This window comes from Symphalangus syndactylus, chromosome 15, assembly GCF_028878055.3.
Source record: "Symphalangus syndactylus isolate Jambi chromosome 15, NHGRI_mSymSyn1-v2.1_pri, whole genome shotgun sequence".
NCBI classification, from domain to species: domain Eukaryota; kingdom Metazoa; phylum Chordata; class Mammalia; order Primates; family Hylobatidae; genus Symphalangus; species Symphalangus syndactylus.
The window spans coordinates 41,834,165-41,853,874 of NC_072437.2; the positions used below are offsets into that span (position 1 = coordinate 41,834,165).

Here is a 19,710-nt window from a genome sequence, read left to right on the forward strand (position 1 = left end):
AATCCCCAGATCACACTCAAAAATGTTTAGCTAGCCTAACAAGAGTTTTTATTTTTCAATCTTTAAGGCAGAGTGCAAAGATGATCAAGTGTCCCCAAAACACAACAGCAGCTGTTCAAGCTCACAGGAAATGAAGTATGCAGGATTTCATATATCTGAAGGGAACATTAAGTTCTTGAAAATAACATTCTGATTCCCCTGCTTACATGATGAGATTTAAGGCTACCATTGAATTATGCCAATTATAGAGGATTAAGTAATATGTATACTTGAACCTTAGAGACTTAGGGGAAAAAGTCAAAACAAAAAGTGAAGTTTTGATGCTGGATCAAAAGTAACATGTATCCATATTCAGAAAACAAGCACATATACTATAAAAGCTAAAATGAAATTTTAGTAAGTCGATGTTTGATAACTAAGCTTCCTAGTAATTATTTAATTACCATGTGGCAAAGCTTAATTTCATTTAAAAATTACTGAAAGAATAAAGTACAGGTCTATAAGAAATTAATATGAAAGAGATCCAGCATGAGTTTGAATACGTTATTAGTACAGTTTAATTTTAATTAATTTCCAAATTAGGCAACTAAACTAAGTATTTTTTCTTTACCTCATGCTACTGTCTTACTTCAAGGGGTGTAACACAGGTACTTTAATACGACAATAAAAATTCTACACAGGAAAGTAAACTGAATGAGACAAAACAAAAAATAGGCTATATTAGCAAAACAAAACTATGTTTTATTTATCAAAGACAATGAAAAAATTAGAAAATACAGAAGAGGTTATAAAGCATAATAAATTTTATTTTTTGGAAATGGAAAAATGTCCCTGAATAGTTAGATGTACCTTTTAGTAGTAATGTCTAATAATAAATAAGAAATCAATTTTTTACGGTCCATATAGCTGTATTAAATAATTTTTAAGTTTAAAAGATAAAATACCATCATTTTAAATGTTGGTATTCAAAACCAAAGATATAACCGAAAGGAAAAACAGATGAGACATAAAATGATTTCCAAGATGGAAATATAGTAGTTTATGGATGTAAATTAAATTCCAGTTATAATAGTGGCTACACACTCTCACTACACACACAGACCCCACAGTCCTATATGCCACAAACACATTTCCATAACTTGAAAATGAGTGTTTTGCATATCTCAGTTCAGTATATGTTTTTTACAAGTTAATCCTAAAGTCATAAAGCAAGAAGCTATTAATAGTACAAGATTTTATTTGCTAAGCTTTACAAAGTAAACTCTAAAAAAATTATTACAATGATACTGAAAGATATTTTATTGGCTTTTTAAAAGACAAACACAAATGAGAATTATCTTATTTAGAAAATCAACTTTCAAAATTATCTTAAATGAAATAAATATAATATCTAATACAATCTCTTCCTGCAAGAATCTCTAAGACGGGCAATCCTAAAAACCCAGCTTCTCATCTGAAAATCCCTAAAACTAGTATGTCCCTTAAAAAAATTATTTTTCTTACAAAGGACATTTGGTATTCCCACATTTTCTTAAAATTTGTCCTAAAACAAATTCTATCTTTAACACTCAGGTTTCTAAATATATGTGTGTGTGTGTGTGTGTGTATATATATGTATACATATACACATATATATTTAGTTCACTTAATTTAAAATCAGTGAAAGCTATCTGGACACAATTTCTCAGAAAACACTGCAGAAAGTAAGTTATGCATGGTTATTTACAGGAAAAGTTTTCCTAAATAATAATGTAAATACGTTCAAAAATCTGACAAATCCTTCCTAATAATCAGCACTGCAGGTTTCAATACACCTTATATAACAAAAGATGTTTCATGTATAGAATTGCCAGATGAGTCTGAGAGCCAGAAACTAAATCATTTGACATGGTTAATAATTTCATTTTTATGATACTAAATGTCAGGTCAGAAGTCAATGGCATTTACAAGCTGGAAGACTGTTTATCCACTCAACTCTTTCAATTATATCAAACACTGATTAACCAAATGTGACTGGACTTAACTGCTACAACTTTATGGTTTTTATCAAGTATATGCAAATATCTTAAATGGGCACATATGCATATGTGCAAAACAAATGAAATATAGATACTTAAAGAATGAACAGAAATGGCTTGTAAGCATAAACCACCCTGCCATTCAATTTCGAAGCTCCGTCTTTTCTTCACTAATTTGTCTTCTGTTATTAGTAGTCTTCTATTAAAGTTGTAGGTTTACAGATGATCTGGAAATTTCACATTGGTATAAGAAAGGAATGTCGGGTTGATGCAGTCTGGAGACAAAGAAGGAATTAGTCTTAAAATGTATTAAGTTGTCTTTAAATCAGCACACATTTTATAGAAGAATTATATTAAGTATATAATATTCTCTTGATAAAAGTCTACATATCAGAATATATTCTAAAGTGTAAGGCTTCTATAGCAGATTTTCATCTAGAACATATTTGCATTGTATTTTAGACTCTTCAAAATGCATAGAAGACAATCACACAAATTAGTAAAACAGCAAAATTACTTTGCCTTTTAATCTTATTATTAATACTGACAAACTCTTAACGCCACTGTCTGCAAAGATATTTTGCTTGTTAAAATAAAAAAGCGACTTCTTTGGGGGTGGTTGGGGGAGACTTTAATAGAACACTTAAAATGATACTTTAACATGATCTAGAAATACAAGTGTATTCATAGTACTCTAGCAGAAATAAGTAAATTATATAAGCTTATGTATAACTTATATAAATGATAAAATGTAAGCAACCAAATCACAAAGCATACAATTTATTTACTTGAAAAAAGAATACTTATCTATTTTAAAAAAGAATACTTAGTTTTAAACTTGAAACACTTTGTTCCTTATAGTCCTACATTCAGAAGTTAAGTACTAGTAAACATTTTGGTTATAGAGTTCAAATGCTTTATAAGTTTACCTTATTCATAGGCATAAAGTATATGGTACTTGCTTTAAAAAGTAGAATAGAGAGTATGAGGTTACTTTATGTGAAGATACTCCCGCTGAACAATAAAGAAATACTACTGCTATATCCACGGCCTCCAGAAATTCACTGGATAACTAGTAAGACAACTTCTACTCATTTCTTCATATTCAAGTTGTAGCCTTCATAGTTGATAAAAACCAGCACACATTAAGAAAACAATAACAGAACCATTTTCTTCACATGACTTTTATTCCTTGATCCGGACTGTTAAAAGGATTGCAAGACAAATTGTTTTTCAATCAGACTTTTTCTCCACCAGATGTCTAATTGAATTTCACATTGTTTTACACAAAAATGCCCATTCCTTTGGTCTAAGTACTATGTCATATTTTGTTTTTCAAGCCTTCAAATTTTGTGCTGGTGGTTACTTCACATACATTCTATGGTTAATCTTTAAAGAGAAGTTTTAAAAGTCTGATTTAAAATTTCAGTTGACTTGCTATATATTTTAAAAATTAAAATTTATGAAATTCAATTTTAAAAATCTAAAAGTTATCTAAAAAGGTCTGACTTATTAAATTTCAATAAGCTGACTGTTAGCGGTATTAAAAAACATTAAATATGCTAACAGTAAAAATCATGAATACACATTAGGCATTTAATATGTATCTGGTAAATTTGAATACATAAAGTGAATAGGCAGAGTTCACAGATTAATATTTCTTACCTCTATAATAAGAAGAAATACCTTGTTCTATGAGCAGCTGCCATACTTTCAGACATGTTTCTGACTTTTAGATAATTAACAAATCCTCTGAAGAAAAGGAGCAGGCCTGAGAAGGTTGAAATAATATGGATATACTATGTTTTTATATAGAAAGGGGCAAGATAAATTTAAAGTAGACAATTATAAACAAGATCCTCTTGGCTTAAGGAATTTTATTTGCAGACTTCCATTCATTTCTGTAATATATTGTACACTATAAGGATAAACTCTGTCACAAGGAAATACAATTTTTCAATTTGTTAAGCCTAGATGTACCAAAATTAAAGCAAATCTAGCTATAAAAATCCAGAATTACATAAAAATATACATTTAAGTGATTTTCTTAAATAGTAAAGTTACCTGACGCACTTAAACTGATTCAACTCATAAAAACCCCATTGAACCCAGGGTTCAGTCTTTTCAATTAATACAACTACTGGGTGAACTAAGACATATTTATTTATATAAAGTAGATAAAAAGGAAATATATACATGAGGTTGCTAACAATTGGGAAAAAAACAATAAGCCTGTATAGTAATATCAAGTGCCTGTCATCTGTGAAATCTGTATTTGAAGATATGTGCATTATGTACATATTTTTAATTATGAGTTCTTATTTTGAAGTAATAATAAAAAACTAACAGAATAAAAAATTAAGATGAGATAGAAAAGACAACTTGGAAGACAGTCACTCTAATGATTTAGATTATTTGGGATACATCTTATATCTACCTCAGTTTTCTCCTTTGTAAAGTAGTATTTTAAAATAACCACAGATATATTTAATAATTTAAAAAGCAATACCTGTGAAATTCTCTAAAGTTTCACATAAAAAATATTAGATAAGTATCAAACATTACCATTATTAGTATAAGCCTTTGAAATACTTAAGCATATGATTCTTAGGGAAACATTTATTAACTCCAGTAAATTTTTAACCAGGAAATTGGGGTGGGGGATCCAAAAACAAAAACAGAAGATATCTACTGTAGGTGTATGACTTTCCTCACCAGGAAGAAAAGGAGTTTGTGAATTTAAAATATGAAGTCTCAAACTAAATTTGTACCCTAACTGCAAGACAGTAATTAAATCACTAAAAACAAGAAGCATGTGTGTAGTAAATTGGAGAGGAAAGACAGAAGAGAGATACAAATGATGACTTAAATGGTATAAATTACAGCTAAACCCAATCGCATCTGCTTCCCATATCCTAACTCCCTCCGTTTGGGACTCCCTCTGAATTCCACCCTCATGCCCTTCCAGATGCTGTTCAAAGATAATAATACTGTTATCCAAATGTAAAAATATTATTGAAAAATGTAAACCAACTTATTTGTGGGATCCCTTCCTTTGTTAGAAAAGCTGCTGTTTTCTAACGCACATTTTACTTCTCAGGCATTTTCTAAAAGAAGCCACCCAGTTCATATCTAAAAACCAATCACTCAGTGGCTACTGTTTCTCAGCATTCTACAAAGTGCTCAACATTCTTTTCAGCATATGTGAGAGCAACATTTTTATCACTGATTACATTTTCACATTCCCCTAAATAAATAAACACTAGATTACGGCTCTGAAGTGGAACTGGCATTGTCCTCTGTATTCTACTCTGCCCCACACTAACCTCCCTAAGATTCCTCCAATCTCTCTATAATATATATATATATATTATATGTACTCATTTCATATGCTTAAATACTTAATAGACTTTATAAACCTTCTCACTTTTAGGTAAGAAACTCAATAAAGAATATGGCATTCAGGCAGTTAGAACACAACAATATAAAACCGGCTTCACCTCCAGATGCATCTCAACAAAGTCACAACACTAAAATAATTTCACTATAGCTATTAAAGAATTAAGTGACCTTATCTGACTAACAATAATTTGTTTCCCAAAAGATCCTAAAGATCCAACAGTATGACTAAATAAAAACTCAGAGAGAAGACTGCCACCTACTGAAATGCTGTTATTTTCTGGTACAATTCTGAGTGAAACATGCGCTTTTAATCTTAACTAGAAACAAAAGGTATTCCTTATGTCAGCAAATACATCTGAAATGTGGATTAAAGATATAATGTGATTTAATGATTAACCTAATTATCTCACATCGAAGGTAAAAAACAAAAGGGAACAAAAATTGAAAATCCATAAAATTCCATCAATATTAATAAAAAGACATGTCTTATAGGAAGACAACTCAACAGAAGTACTGTGGTCATTAGGCATAAAGCCTTTCCTTATGCCTGGCTGATTAATGATTAATTCAAGGCACATTTCAAAAGCATAAAGAATGTTTCCATGATCGAAAAATAAGAGAACAGATAGAACAACCAAACTATCCAACTCTCAAATTTCCTAAGATCATTAACAGAAGTTGTGTATGTTTTTTGAGATAAATGCTAAAGACAATTTTTTATCATGTTGTTACTTTAAAATTTTGTAGCATTCAATTATCATCCCACCACTGACTCTTTACACTGATAGCCTCTGGATTTTAAATCTAAGAAATCTGTAGTGCTATATAGAATAGTTTAAAAACGTGAGATGATGTGTTTGAATATGAGAATTTTACAGAAGAAAAATAATTTCCACCTAAATTGCAACATAGTTTATTTACATCTTACAGTTTTTGGAAATATCCAAGCTAAACTAAATGCATTAAGAATAAACTTACCAAGTACAAGAAATATCCACCAAAGCCAATACTGTCCATTGAAATATCCAGTAAAATAATCAGAAAACTACGGAGTGAACATAAATATATTAACCGAATTCATACACCTGAATTTGAAAATCATAAATTATCTTCAGTTTCAGAATGATTTACTTCAAATAATCTTTAGCACTTAAAAATAGCACAAAGGAAAAATAAAAACACTTAATGGCATATACATATATAAATTATTTGAGAAAAAATCATCTTATGGAATAGCAAAAAAAATTGAAGTATTTTTGGAAACAAAAACCAGTTTCAAACTCCCCGCAAGAAATATAAGTAAATGCTGTATGTCTGAATCACACATTTTCTAATTAAAAATTTCACGTCAGTCCTTTTTTCATAATCTCTCAAAACCACGACTACCATCCCAAACACACTACAGCAACCCGCTGCTTCAGATATTAACACCAAAAGCCACATTAGTTTAATCTTATCAGATGGGGGTGTTCTGCTGACCTCCAAAAGAAGAGCTTTTGACCTTCTGTACACCCCCTACTGTTAATCACTGCCAAATATACTAGGTGCATAAAGACCCCCATTAGAGTCTTTTTATTTTCAAACTAGATGCTCTAGCATTCAGTTCCCAACAGAGAGCTGAGAACAGCTAAATGAACCTTAAAGTGGCATTTCAACAGTTCCTATTAGTGGCCATGGTAGACAGTTTTATATTCTCCGTGGTGTGGGAATATGAACAGGCAGATGGAAGGCGGAGTTTGATGAAATTGGTTATCCTTTTCTTGATTAGACTCTAGACATCACACTTCATTAATTTTAAAAGGTTTTTTAAAAAATCAATCTAATTTTCTTCAGTTACTTCAGATAACTTTAGCACCTAAAACAATGCCTCAAATGATTACTTTTTAAAAGTGTTTAATATAACCTACTCTAAAACTGTTAAAAATTAGCTTGTGTTTACCCACCCTGTTTCCACTGGTCTGCAAACTGAATCTGATGTAACTAAAAATGATTTCATTAAATGCAGACTTGCTCTCAAATCTGATACTAATTAAAAGTATTTGTAACTTTATAGGTAAAAGATTTCAAATTATTTGTTGGTAATTTCCATATAAGCTTAAAAATACTAGGCTTTGGCAATAATAAAAAATGCTTACAAATTGTAAATAATGTTATCATTTAGTAAACATATCAAATAAAGATTATCTAAGTGTTTTTTATAGCCTTTTAAGTATTTTCTCAGGAAGTATTTCCAATTAATAAATAAACCATTTATAGTAATTTCAGTATTTATAGTAATTTCATATTTTAAATTTTATAGTTTTTTTTAAAATTTATAGTAATTTCAGAGACTTAAAATTTCGAAGTACTACTAAACACATAAATTCCACATATACCTATATCTTTAAAATATATGTACAATGAAGGAGGGACTTGAAATTGAAAAGATACAGCTTATACAGGACGGTACTATACTATTTTTTAGTCAAGTGATTAACAGTTAGAAATACAACATTTTCATATAGGTCTTAAAGGCTGTAAGAACAAAAAAGAATAAAGAACCAAGGCAATACGTTTTTAAATTTCTGCGTGTTACCCAGTAACAGGTAACCTGAACATCAAGAACAGTCATTCTTCACCAAAAATATTTACCATAAAGCTAGTTCTTATTTACTACCTAGTGAAAAATATAATTACCTTCACCCTGATGTCAAAGAGAAGGATTTGCTATGTAAAAAGGATAAAGAAATGCTTTTGGATTCATTACTGTGTTAGCAAAAATGTTTTAAAATACTAAAATCATAAGCCTAAGCCAACTGTTGTTTTTTTCATATAAGTAAACCAATCATGTTGATTGGCCAGTCACAGGCTAGAGAAATCAAATTTTGGAAAATAAATTAATGAACATTATGAATTCATCTGATTTTATTATATTAATGTAACATCACTCTTCCATTGTTTACATCCTGTCTACTTTCAAAATGTACTTTGTTAGTTTTTCATAAAACACATGTATTTTTAACCAAATAATAAAAAACCTTAGATAGAAGTAGTATCGGAAGCCTAGGCTAAAGATATTTACACAAAATCCGAGGTTCATGGCAGCTCAGACACAAAACGGATAGCAGCAGTATGATTTATAAATTACTTATTGTCTAATGAAAGGAAACACCAGGTTTTTAGGAGAAAACTTTTGTCTCAGCACTAAACTCTAAGAGGAATGTTTTACTTGCAGCATTATAGTAAAAGTCAAAGTACAGTGTAACAGAGGCAGTACAGAAGTAGGAAAATAAGCAATGAATTGAGACCAAGGTAGATGTCAATTCACATTAAAAACTGTGAGATTGGCCTGGCGCGGTGGCTCACGCCTGTACTCCTACCACTCTGGGAGGCCGAGGCAGGCAGATTGCCTGAGCTTAGGAGTTTGAGATCAGCCTCGGCAACGCAGTGAACCCGTCTCTGCAAAAATACAAAAAATCAGCCAGGCATGGCAGCATGTGCCCATGGTCCCAGCTACTTGGAGGATGAGGCAGGAGAATCACTTGAACCCGGGAGGCGGAGGTTGCAGTGAGCCAAGATGGCACCACTGCACTCCAGCCTGGGCAACAGAGTAAGTCTCCATCTCCACAAAAAAAAAAACAACGGTGGGACCTTGAGCAAACTATTAGACTCTTTTTATTCTTAGTTTCATCACCAATAAAATGACTAGATCATCACCAGCATCAGAGATACAGTTAAAGTCTGAAAATTCGTTGTTTGTAACAAATTATGCCTGGCACACACTAAGGGTTAAATGAATGGTAGTTATTGTTATTTTATACAAAAGATTTTTTTAAGTCCTTTTCTTATAACACTTCTTAATACACACTAAAGGCATAACATTAACTCTAACTCAGTAAAAGTATTTTAAGGGAAACTAAACAGTCCTGGTGACAAACTTGATGACAGTATTTACCTTACAAAACTGTAAGAAACTCTAGTTTTTGAATTTAAGTTCCCCATCTTATCACATCAACTAGAGGTGATAACTAGATAATCTAATCCCTTCTCAACCTGAGGTTCTTATGAGAAAATTAAGCTGTAATACTCTAAGGGCATAAGTTGTATAAGATCCGTTAACTTCTTTCTTATACATCTAGAATGATATTAGCAATTTACTAACAGGGAGAATTGAGAGAACAGTCCTCATATCATTTTCTATGTTCTGTGATTTAGATGAGAAATCCATTTGAATAACAGTGCTTAATTCTATTAGTATCACAATCAACATCGGACTTGTCTAGGCCCAACTTTGAGGTTTTTTAATAATTTCTATAAGGGAAGGGACTGTGCCTTTATCTTTGTATGTTCTGTAACACCTAATAGATTTATACTTGTGTTAGGAACCCACTGTACATCTTTTGCAATAAAATTAAAACAAGAAATTGTCAGAGGATAGTTCTTATGATGGCTCAAATTTTAAGTATCTTAGAAGAAACCAGTCCATAGGTCCCAACCAAGAATTAACTGATTAATAACCAAAACCTATGGATTACTGAAACCCTGGGAAGCTGTAAGTTTTAAAATAATGAAGAAATGCATTACATCTATAAACATTAATATTTTCATAGTGGGTACTTTTAAATCAACTTCAGAATATAGATATATTATCAAAGTGAACATTTAAGAGAAGCTAATATATTTGACCTATGATTCTACTAAAAATTTTAGGAGGATTTAGTTCATTCCATTAGAAATGAATGTTTAAATGGAGAATGTATGTATTTTAATTTATTAACTGTATAATATTAGCATTTAAAATGTGTAGGTAACTTTTCAAAAGACTTATTACAACAATAAGCAAAGCCACTCTTGATCATTCTCCTAGATCTTATAGTAAAAAAAAAAAAAAAAAAAAAAAAAAATCTAGGAAGAAACATTTGTAAAAAGAAGTCAAAAGAGGCCTTCAAAAGGCTGGGGGATGATTATGCTAACAACACTAATGCCTATGCAATTTTTACAGAAAACTATTTAGGGACCAGAAAAGTTGTTAAGATGGGGAAAAGAAAAGGACTTATCATTGTCTCCCTACACATTATCTTGTAAATGATAAGAAGAAGGCAGAGGGTGACTTCAGGGAACAACAGGAAAATAAGGAAGGTTAGAAGCAGCATGAGGGAAAAAAAAGAGTTCTGATAACCACTTCACAGGCCTTTACTTTTGAGCTCTCAATGTTTTCAAAAGAAAACAGTGAGAAGATATTTAAGTTCATGATAATGTGACTAAACGAGAAATTTTTATGTTTTAACTTAATTTAGACATACCTGTACTATATCATAATAATAGTAGCCATGATTTACTGAGCACATATATTTGTGCAGTAACTGGATAAGGTACTTTAATTACATTATTTCCATACCTCTTAAAAATCCTACAAGGCAGCTATTATCAGCCTATTATAAAGAAACTAATGCTCAAAACAATTAAAGTTAAGACATATAAAAAAGATGAGATTCAAACTTAAATTTTTATTATTTCAAAGTTCTTTCCACTATATTAACAACTTCTCATATGATAAAGTTATAAAGTGTTCATAACACAGAGCTCACTATAATGATTAAGTACAGGATTTAAGAATAAGCCTTGAAATAACTGAATTCATGAAAATAAAGTGACAATTTATGAACCACACAGAAAATTTCATACATCTCATTTTAGAGATAAAAGAGATAGAGGCTATCAAGACACTCACCCTGACAATAAGGATCCATTTGATCAAGGAAAGGCCAAATCCGCAGATAGCACCATACCTTCCAGCTATGGTATTGGTGATACAGAAGGATAAACAAAATCCAAGCCAGTTGAAAATAAATGCCACTAAAAGCAACAGAAACCATTCTTTTATAAACCACAATTTGGAAACAAATTAACATAGACATATTAATATTTCATTGCTCAATGGAAACAGCAGCTCCCTTTCTTTTAACTCTGCCAATTAAGCCTTCTTTATAGACTATAGCCTACTTTTTGCAAATGGCTTATTTGCTATACTGTATATCAACAAATGGGTAAGCTTGGTTTCTTGTCAGTTTGGCCAACAGGAATCCATTCCTGAAAGCTTATCATTAATGGTTGAAACTGCGGTTATAAACTAGCTTAAAACGAGATCACAATGTAGCTCACATGTGGTTCCACCCAAGAAGTCCAGCCTAAACAATCAGCCAACAAAATTGGCTTTTTAAAAAAGGTAAAGCAGGCCAGGCACAGTGGCTCATGCCTGTAATCCCAGCACTTTGGGAGGCCGAGGCAGGGGGATCAGCTGAGGTCAGGAGTTCGAGACCAGCCTGGCCAACATGGTGAAACCCTGTCTCTATTAAAAATACAAAAATTAGCCAGGCATGGTGGTGGGCATCTGTAATCCCAGCTACTTGCGAAGCTGTGGCAGGAGAATTGCTTGAACCCGGGAGGTGGAGGTTGCAGTGGGCCAAGATCGCACCATTGCACTGCAGTGTGGGCAACAGAGCAAGACTCTGGCTCAAAAAAAGAAAAAAAAGGTAAACAAAACAATAAAATTGAATACTTCACAAATACTTTATGGGTTTCTTCAGCTGTAATTACAATTCTTAGATGTTCTTTCTCTGGATTTACTTATGCTATGTAATGTCATGTAAAAGCTATATAAAAAACAGCTTTTTGTGGACAGAATAAGTCATCAATGTTTTGTTTTCCAAGATGTGTCAAGATGTGTAGTGTCCAGATAAACCCTTTAAAAATTTTAACTTTTTGAGTTTTATATGGTAGGTGCTCAAAAGAATGAACTGAATAAAGATGCTTAACATCAATTGTTAGGGAAACAAAGATTAAACCACAATGAGATACCATCACCAAACTATTAGAATGTCTAAAAAAAAAAAAAAAAACACAAAAAAACCATCAACACCAAATATTGGCAAGGACACAGAGCAACAGGAACTCTCATTCATTGCTGGTGGGAATGCAAAATAGTATAGCCACTTTGGAAGACAGTTTGGCAATTTCTTACAAATCAGAATTCATATTTCAAAACACTCTTCCAATTATTTTAAGGTTACAAATACCTTCTCTTTCTGTTTCCCTCAAGTCTAAAATGAGAACAATGCAGGTGATTACTTATTATCATGGCATGCTGATGTGAAGATTCGCACATGGTACAAATGGCTAAACCTCAGATGAAAAGTTTTCTAAACAGGATCAAATAAGAGCCCATTACATTTTGAAGTACTAAAATTTAAGGTCATTTCCGTAGACTGTCAATTATCCGTAAACTTTTCATTTCTAGTATTTGGCAAATAACCAAATTCTGTTCCATTCTCTTAGAAAATTTCTTAAAAATAAGATCAGAGATATGCATATTAGGCATTATCTGAGGCATTTTATGGTAACACTTTAAAAGGATTTTGAGAAGCAAAAGCATTATTACAAACATTTCTTCTTTTACATTTTCTGAACAAGAATATGCAATTATCTTACCAAATTTAAGTGTAAACTTTTTTTAGGGTTATGTGAGGTAAAACACTGAAAATAAAGAAGGAAAGAATTAAGCCACCAAAAGGTTTTAATTGAAATAGTCTTATTGATATTCACTATAATTTTACTTGTGCAAGTTATATAACCTGAAATGCTTAAGTTATAATTAAACCACACTAAAAATAAAATCTATTTCTGGACCTTTTTACCCACAGTAGCTATTACATATGTAAGAAACATGGAAAATACAGCAAGTTGCAATTCTAAACACAGCCACTAGATGGTAGTGATGACAAACAAGTCTATGCTTGACAAGCAAACTCTAGGCCTATAGCCTGCCAGAAAAAAAACATCAGGAAATACAGGTAAAAATATAAATGTACTGTTATAATGTTGGTACAATATTTATAAAACAGGAAGCATTAAATATATGAGTTGTGGAAACAATTTAGTAAAAATTTAGTAAAATATAATTTATAGTAAATCTATTAAATATAAATATATACATTTACATTATATTAACTAACATACTACCACTGGCTAAGAATAAAGTCATCCATTGTGTCTAAGTTACCATGCATTTATAACACATCAGTGAAAGGCCTTCAAATCTAAAAAATAAAAATTAAAATGAAGATACTGGTGGTAAGTGAAATAAATGGAGAAATAAGATTTCCGAGTTGCATAATTAGAAGGCGTCAAATAACATGTTTTTATTCCCCAGAAACAGGTATTTATACTAAAAATAATACAATACATTTAGATCCTTTCTTTTCTAATTAAGGTTTCTTAAAAGGTATAATAACAATGAAAGTAATGAATGTTTAAGCTACTCTTTTTTGTAAACTGTGAGAAGTTTGTTATTAAAATGTTATTAATACATAGGATTACCAGTTAAACCAAAATTAAGATAAAAACCAAGGTTCACAAGACTAATATTACAAAACAGCACTCATTTGTAACCAGAGTTTACTTCCTTTTTATTATACCTAACGTTATCTAACTAGAAATTGTAACTAAAACCAATTTAAGATTTAAATTTTGCATATACATTAGCTGGTTGACGACCTGAACATTACAATTAGTAAATTTGAGGAGCTGCCTGGCCTCCTCACTCATCCCCCTCCCCCTCTTTTCTTCAGCAGATGAAAATAGAAGGGAAGCAAGAAACCATTTCAAACTTGGAGGACAGGGTTTACATAAACTTTCAGACTCAAAAGTGACAACTCATGAAGTTTGTATTTTCTACTTTTTAAAGCTGAATGTGGCACTTCAAGTAAATTATTTCTCGGTTTTATGATCATAATAAAGCTTATAACTAAACTGAATTAAATCAGCATTCTATCTAAGAATGAAAGCTTGATCATTTAACCAGATTGAGGGGAGAAATTAATTATATCATAGACTAATAAACTTACTTAAATGAATATTGGGTTTCTACCACGGGCTTTAGTAATTTAAACAGTTGATTGGGCATCTTATTATTTAATGAGTTTACTATGTTCAATCCCCATATTAGGAATTGAAATAATGAAGACTTTGACACAGTCTTCCCTCAAGAAGATTAAATTTACTTTATAAGTCAAATACTAAGAATTCTGCAAGATGTTAAAATGTTACTGTTTCTGATCTTCTAACTACTTAACATTCCCCCAAATAAGACTTATACTTTCATAACTGTCTGTCCCAAGTGACACTGTTCCAGTTGCCCAGAATATCTGTTTTTCCAATCCTTCTTCTAGCTTAAGGACACTCAAATGGAAATCCTCTGCCCCAAAAGTGGAATTTATAGTTTCATTCTATACGCTCCTACAGAGCTGAATAGGCACCAATATAGCAGTATTTCTCTTTAAAAATCTAAAATAGCTTAAATATGCTTATGTACTTTTACATGTCAGCATCTTCATAATGGCTGCAATGCATAAATTTATCCAACAACAGTTTAATAAATTCTAGGATTTGTATTTAAACATATGATCACAGTATTCATTAGTCCAGTATCAGGAACAATTTACTTTTTAAGAAAGGTAGACATATGCTAACAATATTTGCTTCCCTTCACTATGTTACTTTAATACACATATAGCCAATTCATGCAAAAAAATCAAAATAGTTTGGAAAGATTACTTACTGAAAAATGCCAGCATGAAAATGCCATCATTCCCCACTCTGAGCTGGTCTGCATCACTGAAGTCATCTCTTGGTGGACACTCTTCCTCCTGAATCTGTAAATATGTAACATTGGAATAGCTCATTAAAAATTACAACTTTATCATCTTAAAAGTAAGCATAAGAACTTCAACAACATCTAATGTTCTCAATTTGTTGTACAGACAAATGCAATAATGAGTACAATGTCTGGCACAGAGTAATCAATAAGCATTAGCAAGCACTATTTTTTCACAGTCACATTTGAAAAGAGTAACTTTAAAGACAAACACAAAAAAGATAAAAGATGAATAACATCAAACTGATAAAAATGGTATCAAGAAGATACATGTGGCCGGGCGCGGTGGCTCACGCTTGTAATCCCAGCACTTTGGGAGGCCGAGGCGGGCAGATCACGAGGTCAGGAAATCGAGACCACGGTGAAACCCCGTCTCTACTAAAAATACAAAAAATTAGCCGGGCGTGGTGGCGGGCGCCTGTAGTCCCAGCTACTCGGAGAGGCTGAGGCAGGAGAATGGCGTGAACCCGGGAGGCAGAGCTTGCAGTGAGCCGAGATTGAGCCACTGCACTCCAGCCTGGGTGAAAAAGCGAGACTCCATCTCAAAAAAAAAAAAAAAAAAGATACATGTGACAGTGCTGCATTAGTAATGATTGGGAAATAAGAACTTTCATAACCAGTGGTGGAGTATAAATTGGTACAACTTCTATTGTTGGCAATTTTGCAGTAATTATCAAAAATAAAAATGTGCATACTCTATGATCCAGCAATTCCAGTTCTTAAAATATACTGCACAGATATATATATATACACACACACACACATACACACATTCCCTCTTATAAAAATAATGTACTAAAGATAATTCATTCCAGCAATGTTAATAAGAGCAAAAGATTAGATACAATCTAAATGCCCATCAACAGCAGACTATGTTAGCAGATAATTCTCCACAAGTCTATCATGTTTCTACGGTCTTCCAGGTAGAGGCACTGGTGGCCTTTTTTCTGGAAAAGCTGCCGGCATTCAATGCCAGCTCCTCAAAGCAGCCTCAGGAGCTGTACACTGCAAAGCCTCAGGGGCAGAGCTACCCAAGGCCTGGGAAGCCCACCCCTTGTACCAGTAAGCCCTGGATGTGAGATATGGAGTCAAAGATCATTCTGGCCAGGTGCAGTGGCTCACACCTATAATCTCACACTTTGGAAGGCCAAGACAGGTGGATCACTTCAGGCCAGGAGTTCAAGACCAGCCTGGCCAACATGGTGAAACTCTGCCTCTACTAAAAATACAAAAATTAACCAGGTATGGTGGCACATGCCTGTAATCCCAGCTACTCAGGAGGCTGAGGCATGAGAATCGCTTGAACTCGGGAGGTGGCAGCTGCAGTGAGCCGAGATCACACCACTGCACTCCAGTCTGGGCGACAGTGAGATTGTCTCAAAAAAATATTATCTTGGAACTTTAGGATTTAATGACTGTCATGCTTGGTTTCGGTCTTCCATGGGGCTTGTAACCCCTTTTGTTGGCCAATTTCTCCCTTTTGGAACCAGTATATTTACCCAATGCCTATAACGCCGTTTTATCTTAGAAGTAATCAATTTGTTTTTGATTTTACAGGCCCATGGGTGGAAGGGACTTGCCTTGTCTCAGATGAGGCTTTGGATTGTTGACTCTTTGAGTTAATGCTAGAATAAGATTCTGGAGGACTGCTGGGAAGGCATGGTTGTATTTTGAAATGTGAGAAGGACATGAGATCTGGGAGGGGCCAGGGACAGAATTATATGGTTCGATCTGTGTCCCCATCCAAATCTCATATTCAACTGTAATCCTCACTGTTGGAGGTTGGGCCTGGTAGGAGGTGATCGGATCACGGGGGTGGTTTCTAATGGTTTCACATCATTTCCCTGGGTGTTGTTCTCATGATAGTGAGTGAGTGCATTACTGCTTTTTCTGAGATCTGGTTGTTTAAAAGTGTGTGGCATCACCCCTCCACTCTCTCTCTTCCTCCTGCTCCAGCCATATAAAACAGGCCTGCTTCCCCATCACCTTCCACCACAATCGTAAGTTTCCTGGGGCCTCCCCAGAAGCTGCTATGCTTCCTATACAGTCTGCAGAACTGTAAGTCAATTAAACCTCTTTTCTTTATAAATTCCCCAGTCTTGGGTATTTCTTTATAGCAGTGTGAAAATGGACTAATACGGTACACATCATCTCAGTTGAGTGTGAATAACTCAATTTTGTGAGGCCAAGTCTGAGAAGCTAGGGCTCTGCTCAAGATCACATAATTAGGAGGGTCAAACTAGAACTTGAATCCAGGACACTGATGTTGTTTCCACACAATCATGGTAGTCTCACTAAGCATACTGCTATCCTAAAATAAAAAACTTTCAAAACCATTTTATATTGCTTATTATTCGGGCACAAAGATCCCTTAAATTGTGCAATCATATATCACAGGTAAACTCAATACACTAAATTTAATGACTGGCCATGACTAAGTGCATATTTATAAAATTTTAAATAATTTCAAATTAATTCAAGAAATAAACATTAAAGCACAGTAAGAACAAAAAATTGTCAGTGTGATGGCAAAAATATATTTCATAGTGTGTATTTTAAAACATCAGTCCAGGCCAGGTACAGTGGCTAATGCCTGTAATCCCAGCACTTTGGGAGGCCGAGGTGGGTGGATCACTAGAAGTCAGGAGTTCGAGACTAGCCTGACCAACATGGCGAAACCCATCTCTACTAAAAATACAAAAAACAAATTAACCAGGCATGGTGGCATACTGCTGTAGTCCCAGCTACTCAAGAGGCTAAGGCAGGAGAATCATTTGAACTGGGGAGGTGGAGGTTGCACTGAACCAAGATCACACTACTGCATTCCAGCCTGGGAGACGGAGTGAGACTCCGCCTCAAAAACAAACCAACAACAACAAAAAAATCAATACAGAAATTTTACCAAAAGTCATCATTTAGGAAAAAAAAAAAAAAAATGAGACAAGATCTCACTCTCACCCAGGCTAGAGTGCAGTGGCACAATCATGGCTCACTGCAGTCTTCATCCGGGCTCACTACAGCCTCAATCTCCTGGGCTCAAGTGATCTTCCCACTTCAGCCTTCCAAGCAGCTGGAACTACAAGTGCATGCCACCACACCTGGCTGATTTTTTTTTTTTTTTTTTAGTGGAAATAAGGTCTCGCTATGTTGCCCAGGCTGGTCTCAAACTCCTGAGCTCAAGCAACCTGCTTGCCTCAGCCTCCCAAAGTGCTGAGATTACAGGAGTGAGTCACTGCAATATGCCCAAAGATGTCTTTTATAATATTAATAGAAAAAAATCGAAACACAAACATTTAAAATACTCTAATTGTTCACTCTAGAGGAATGGCCACTAAGTTTCAACAGCATATTGATTACAGGGAATTTAACTATTAAGTAACAGGGAAATATTTATATTAGATGTTTATAAAATAAAATGGTATCTAGGCAATAATCTCAACTACATTAAACATTAATTTGTGAATCCTAAAATCGGTAAAGACATCAAAATATTTTAAAATAGAGAGCTGTAACAGAACACCTGTGGTGTCTTCCTCTTCCTATTTTCCCACATTGGCTAACACAAAGCATTCATTAACTTAATCAACTGTCATTTACTAAACAACAAAAATGTGCCCGATAAATAACTAGGTACTGGGAATGTAAATACAAGATCTCTGTCCTGGTGTTGCTCATGATTTATCTAGTCAAAAGACAAGTTACTGCAACAATTTAAAACAAGTTACAAAAAAAGAGCCCTACCCATTATAAGATGAAATGAGCCTACCTGAAGAACAAGCCATGTTCTAAACATTTTATAAAATTAATGGCTTGGAATTAGCATTTTTCATAGAAATATTAAAAATGAGTTGTCATTTTCAGAAATCTACTTAACCATTCCATAACATACATGCAATTCTACACATCAGAAATAGGAAATAGTAAAAAACAGTAGTTTTAAAGTCTCTTGACTATCTATATTCTCCCATTGAGAGTCGATTTAGGAAACAAGCTTTCAACTCACCCAGCTGAGACTCATTTACAACTGAATGTACTCAAATGCTAATTCGATGAGACTTTTTTTTAATTTTTAAATTTTGTTTGTAATTGACAAAAACTGTATATATTTATGATGTATTACATGATGTTTTAAAATGTGTATACATTGTGGAGTGGCTAAATTGAGCTAATTACCATGTACAGTACCTCAAATTTTTTTTTTTTTGTGCAAGAACACTTAAAATCTACTCTCCTAGCAATTTTCAAGCATTGACCAACTTTTTATCTCAATCAGGTAATGGAGACTCATATGCAAACATTCATACTCTGCACAAAGAGGGTGCTGAAGCACTGGGTTAGGAAGCACTGGTAAATTTATAAGATTTTTTACAAGACCTATGTTAGTCTCTTGTACACAATTCTATTAATACTTTGCTGTCTATGAAATTTTCCACAGTGCTCACAAGCTGGGGTTACAATGATGACAGAAGCAGGTGAAAACAGGGAGCTTTTCTTTACGGACATGTTCCAATTCTGGCTGAGGATTACGTTTACTTTCTAAAACAGGGTGCTGGAAATGATGACAATGAGGGAATGGAACAGTAATACTTCAGACTTTTC

The 19,710-nt window shown here is 33.3% G+C and overlaps 1 protein-coding gene across 7 annotated transcripts in view; it reads right to left on the reverse strand.

The window, feature by feature from the left end:
- Positions 1 to 720: 720 nt before the first annotated feature.
- The window catches only part of NDFIP2 (Nedd4 family interacting protein 2), an 83,041-nt gene continuing 64,051 nt past the window's right edge, over positions 721 to 19,710 (reverse strand). For 2 of the 7 annotated variants that reach the window (XM_055244228.2, XM_055244227.2), the window contains exons 4-8: positions 15,016 to 15,109; positions 11,131 to 11,255; positions 6,399 to 6,465; positions 3,684 to 3,789; positions 2,246 to 2,293 (exon numbers count right to left, since the gene is read on the reverse strand). In XM_055244228.2, the coding sequence (XP_055100203.1) occupies positions 3,686 to 3,789; positions 6,399 to 6,465; positions 11,131 to 11,255; positions 15,016 to 15,109 (390 nt within the window). In that variant the 3' untranslated portion in view covers positions 2,246 to 2,293; positions 3,684 to 3,685. Of the gene's footprint in view, positions 3,790 to 6,398; positions 6,466 to 11,130; positions 11,256 to 15,015; positions 15,110 to 19,710 lie in introns of all 7 variants that reach the window. The other 5 variants (XM_063618722.1, XM_063618721.1, XM_063618723.1 and 2 more) reach the window with 3 other exon arrangements.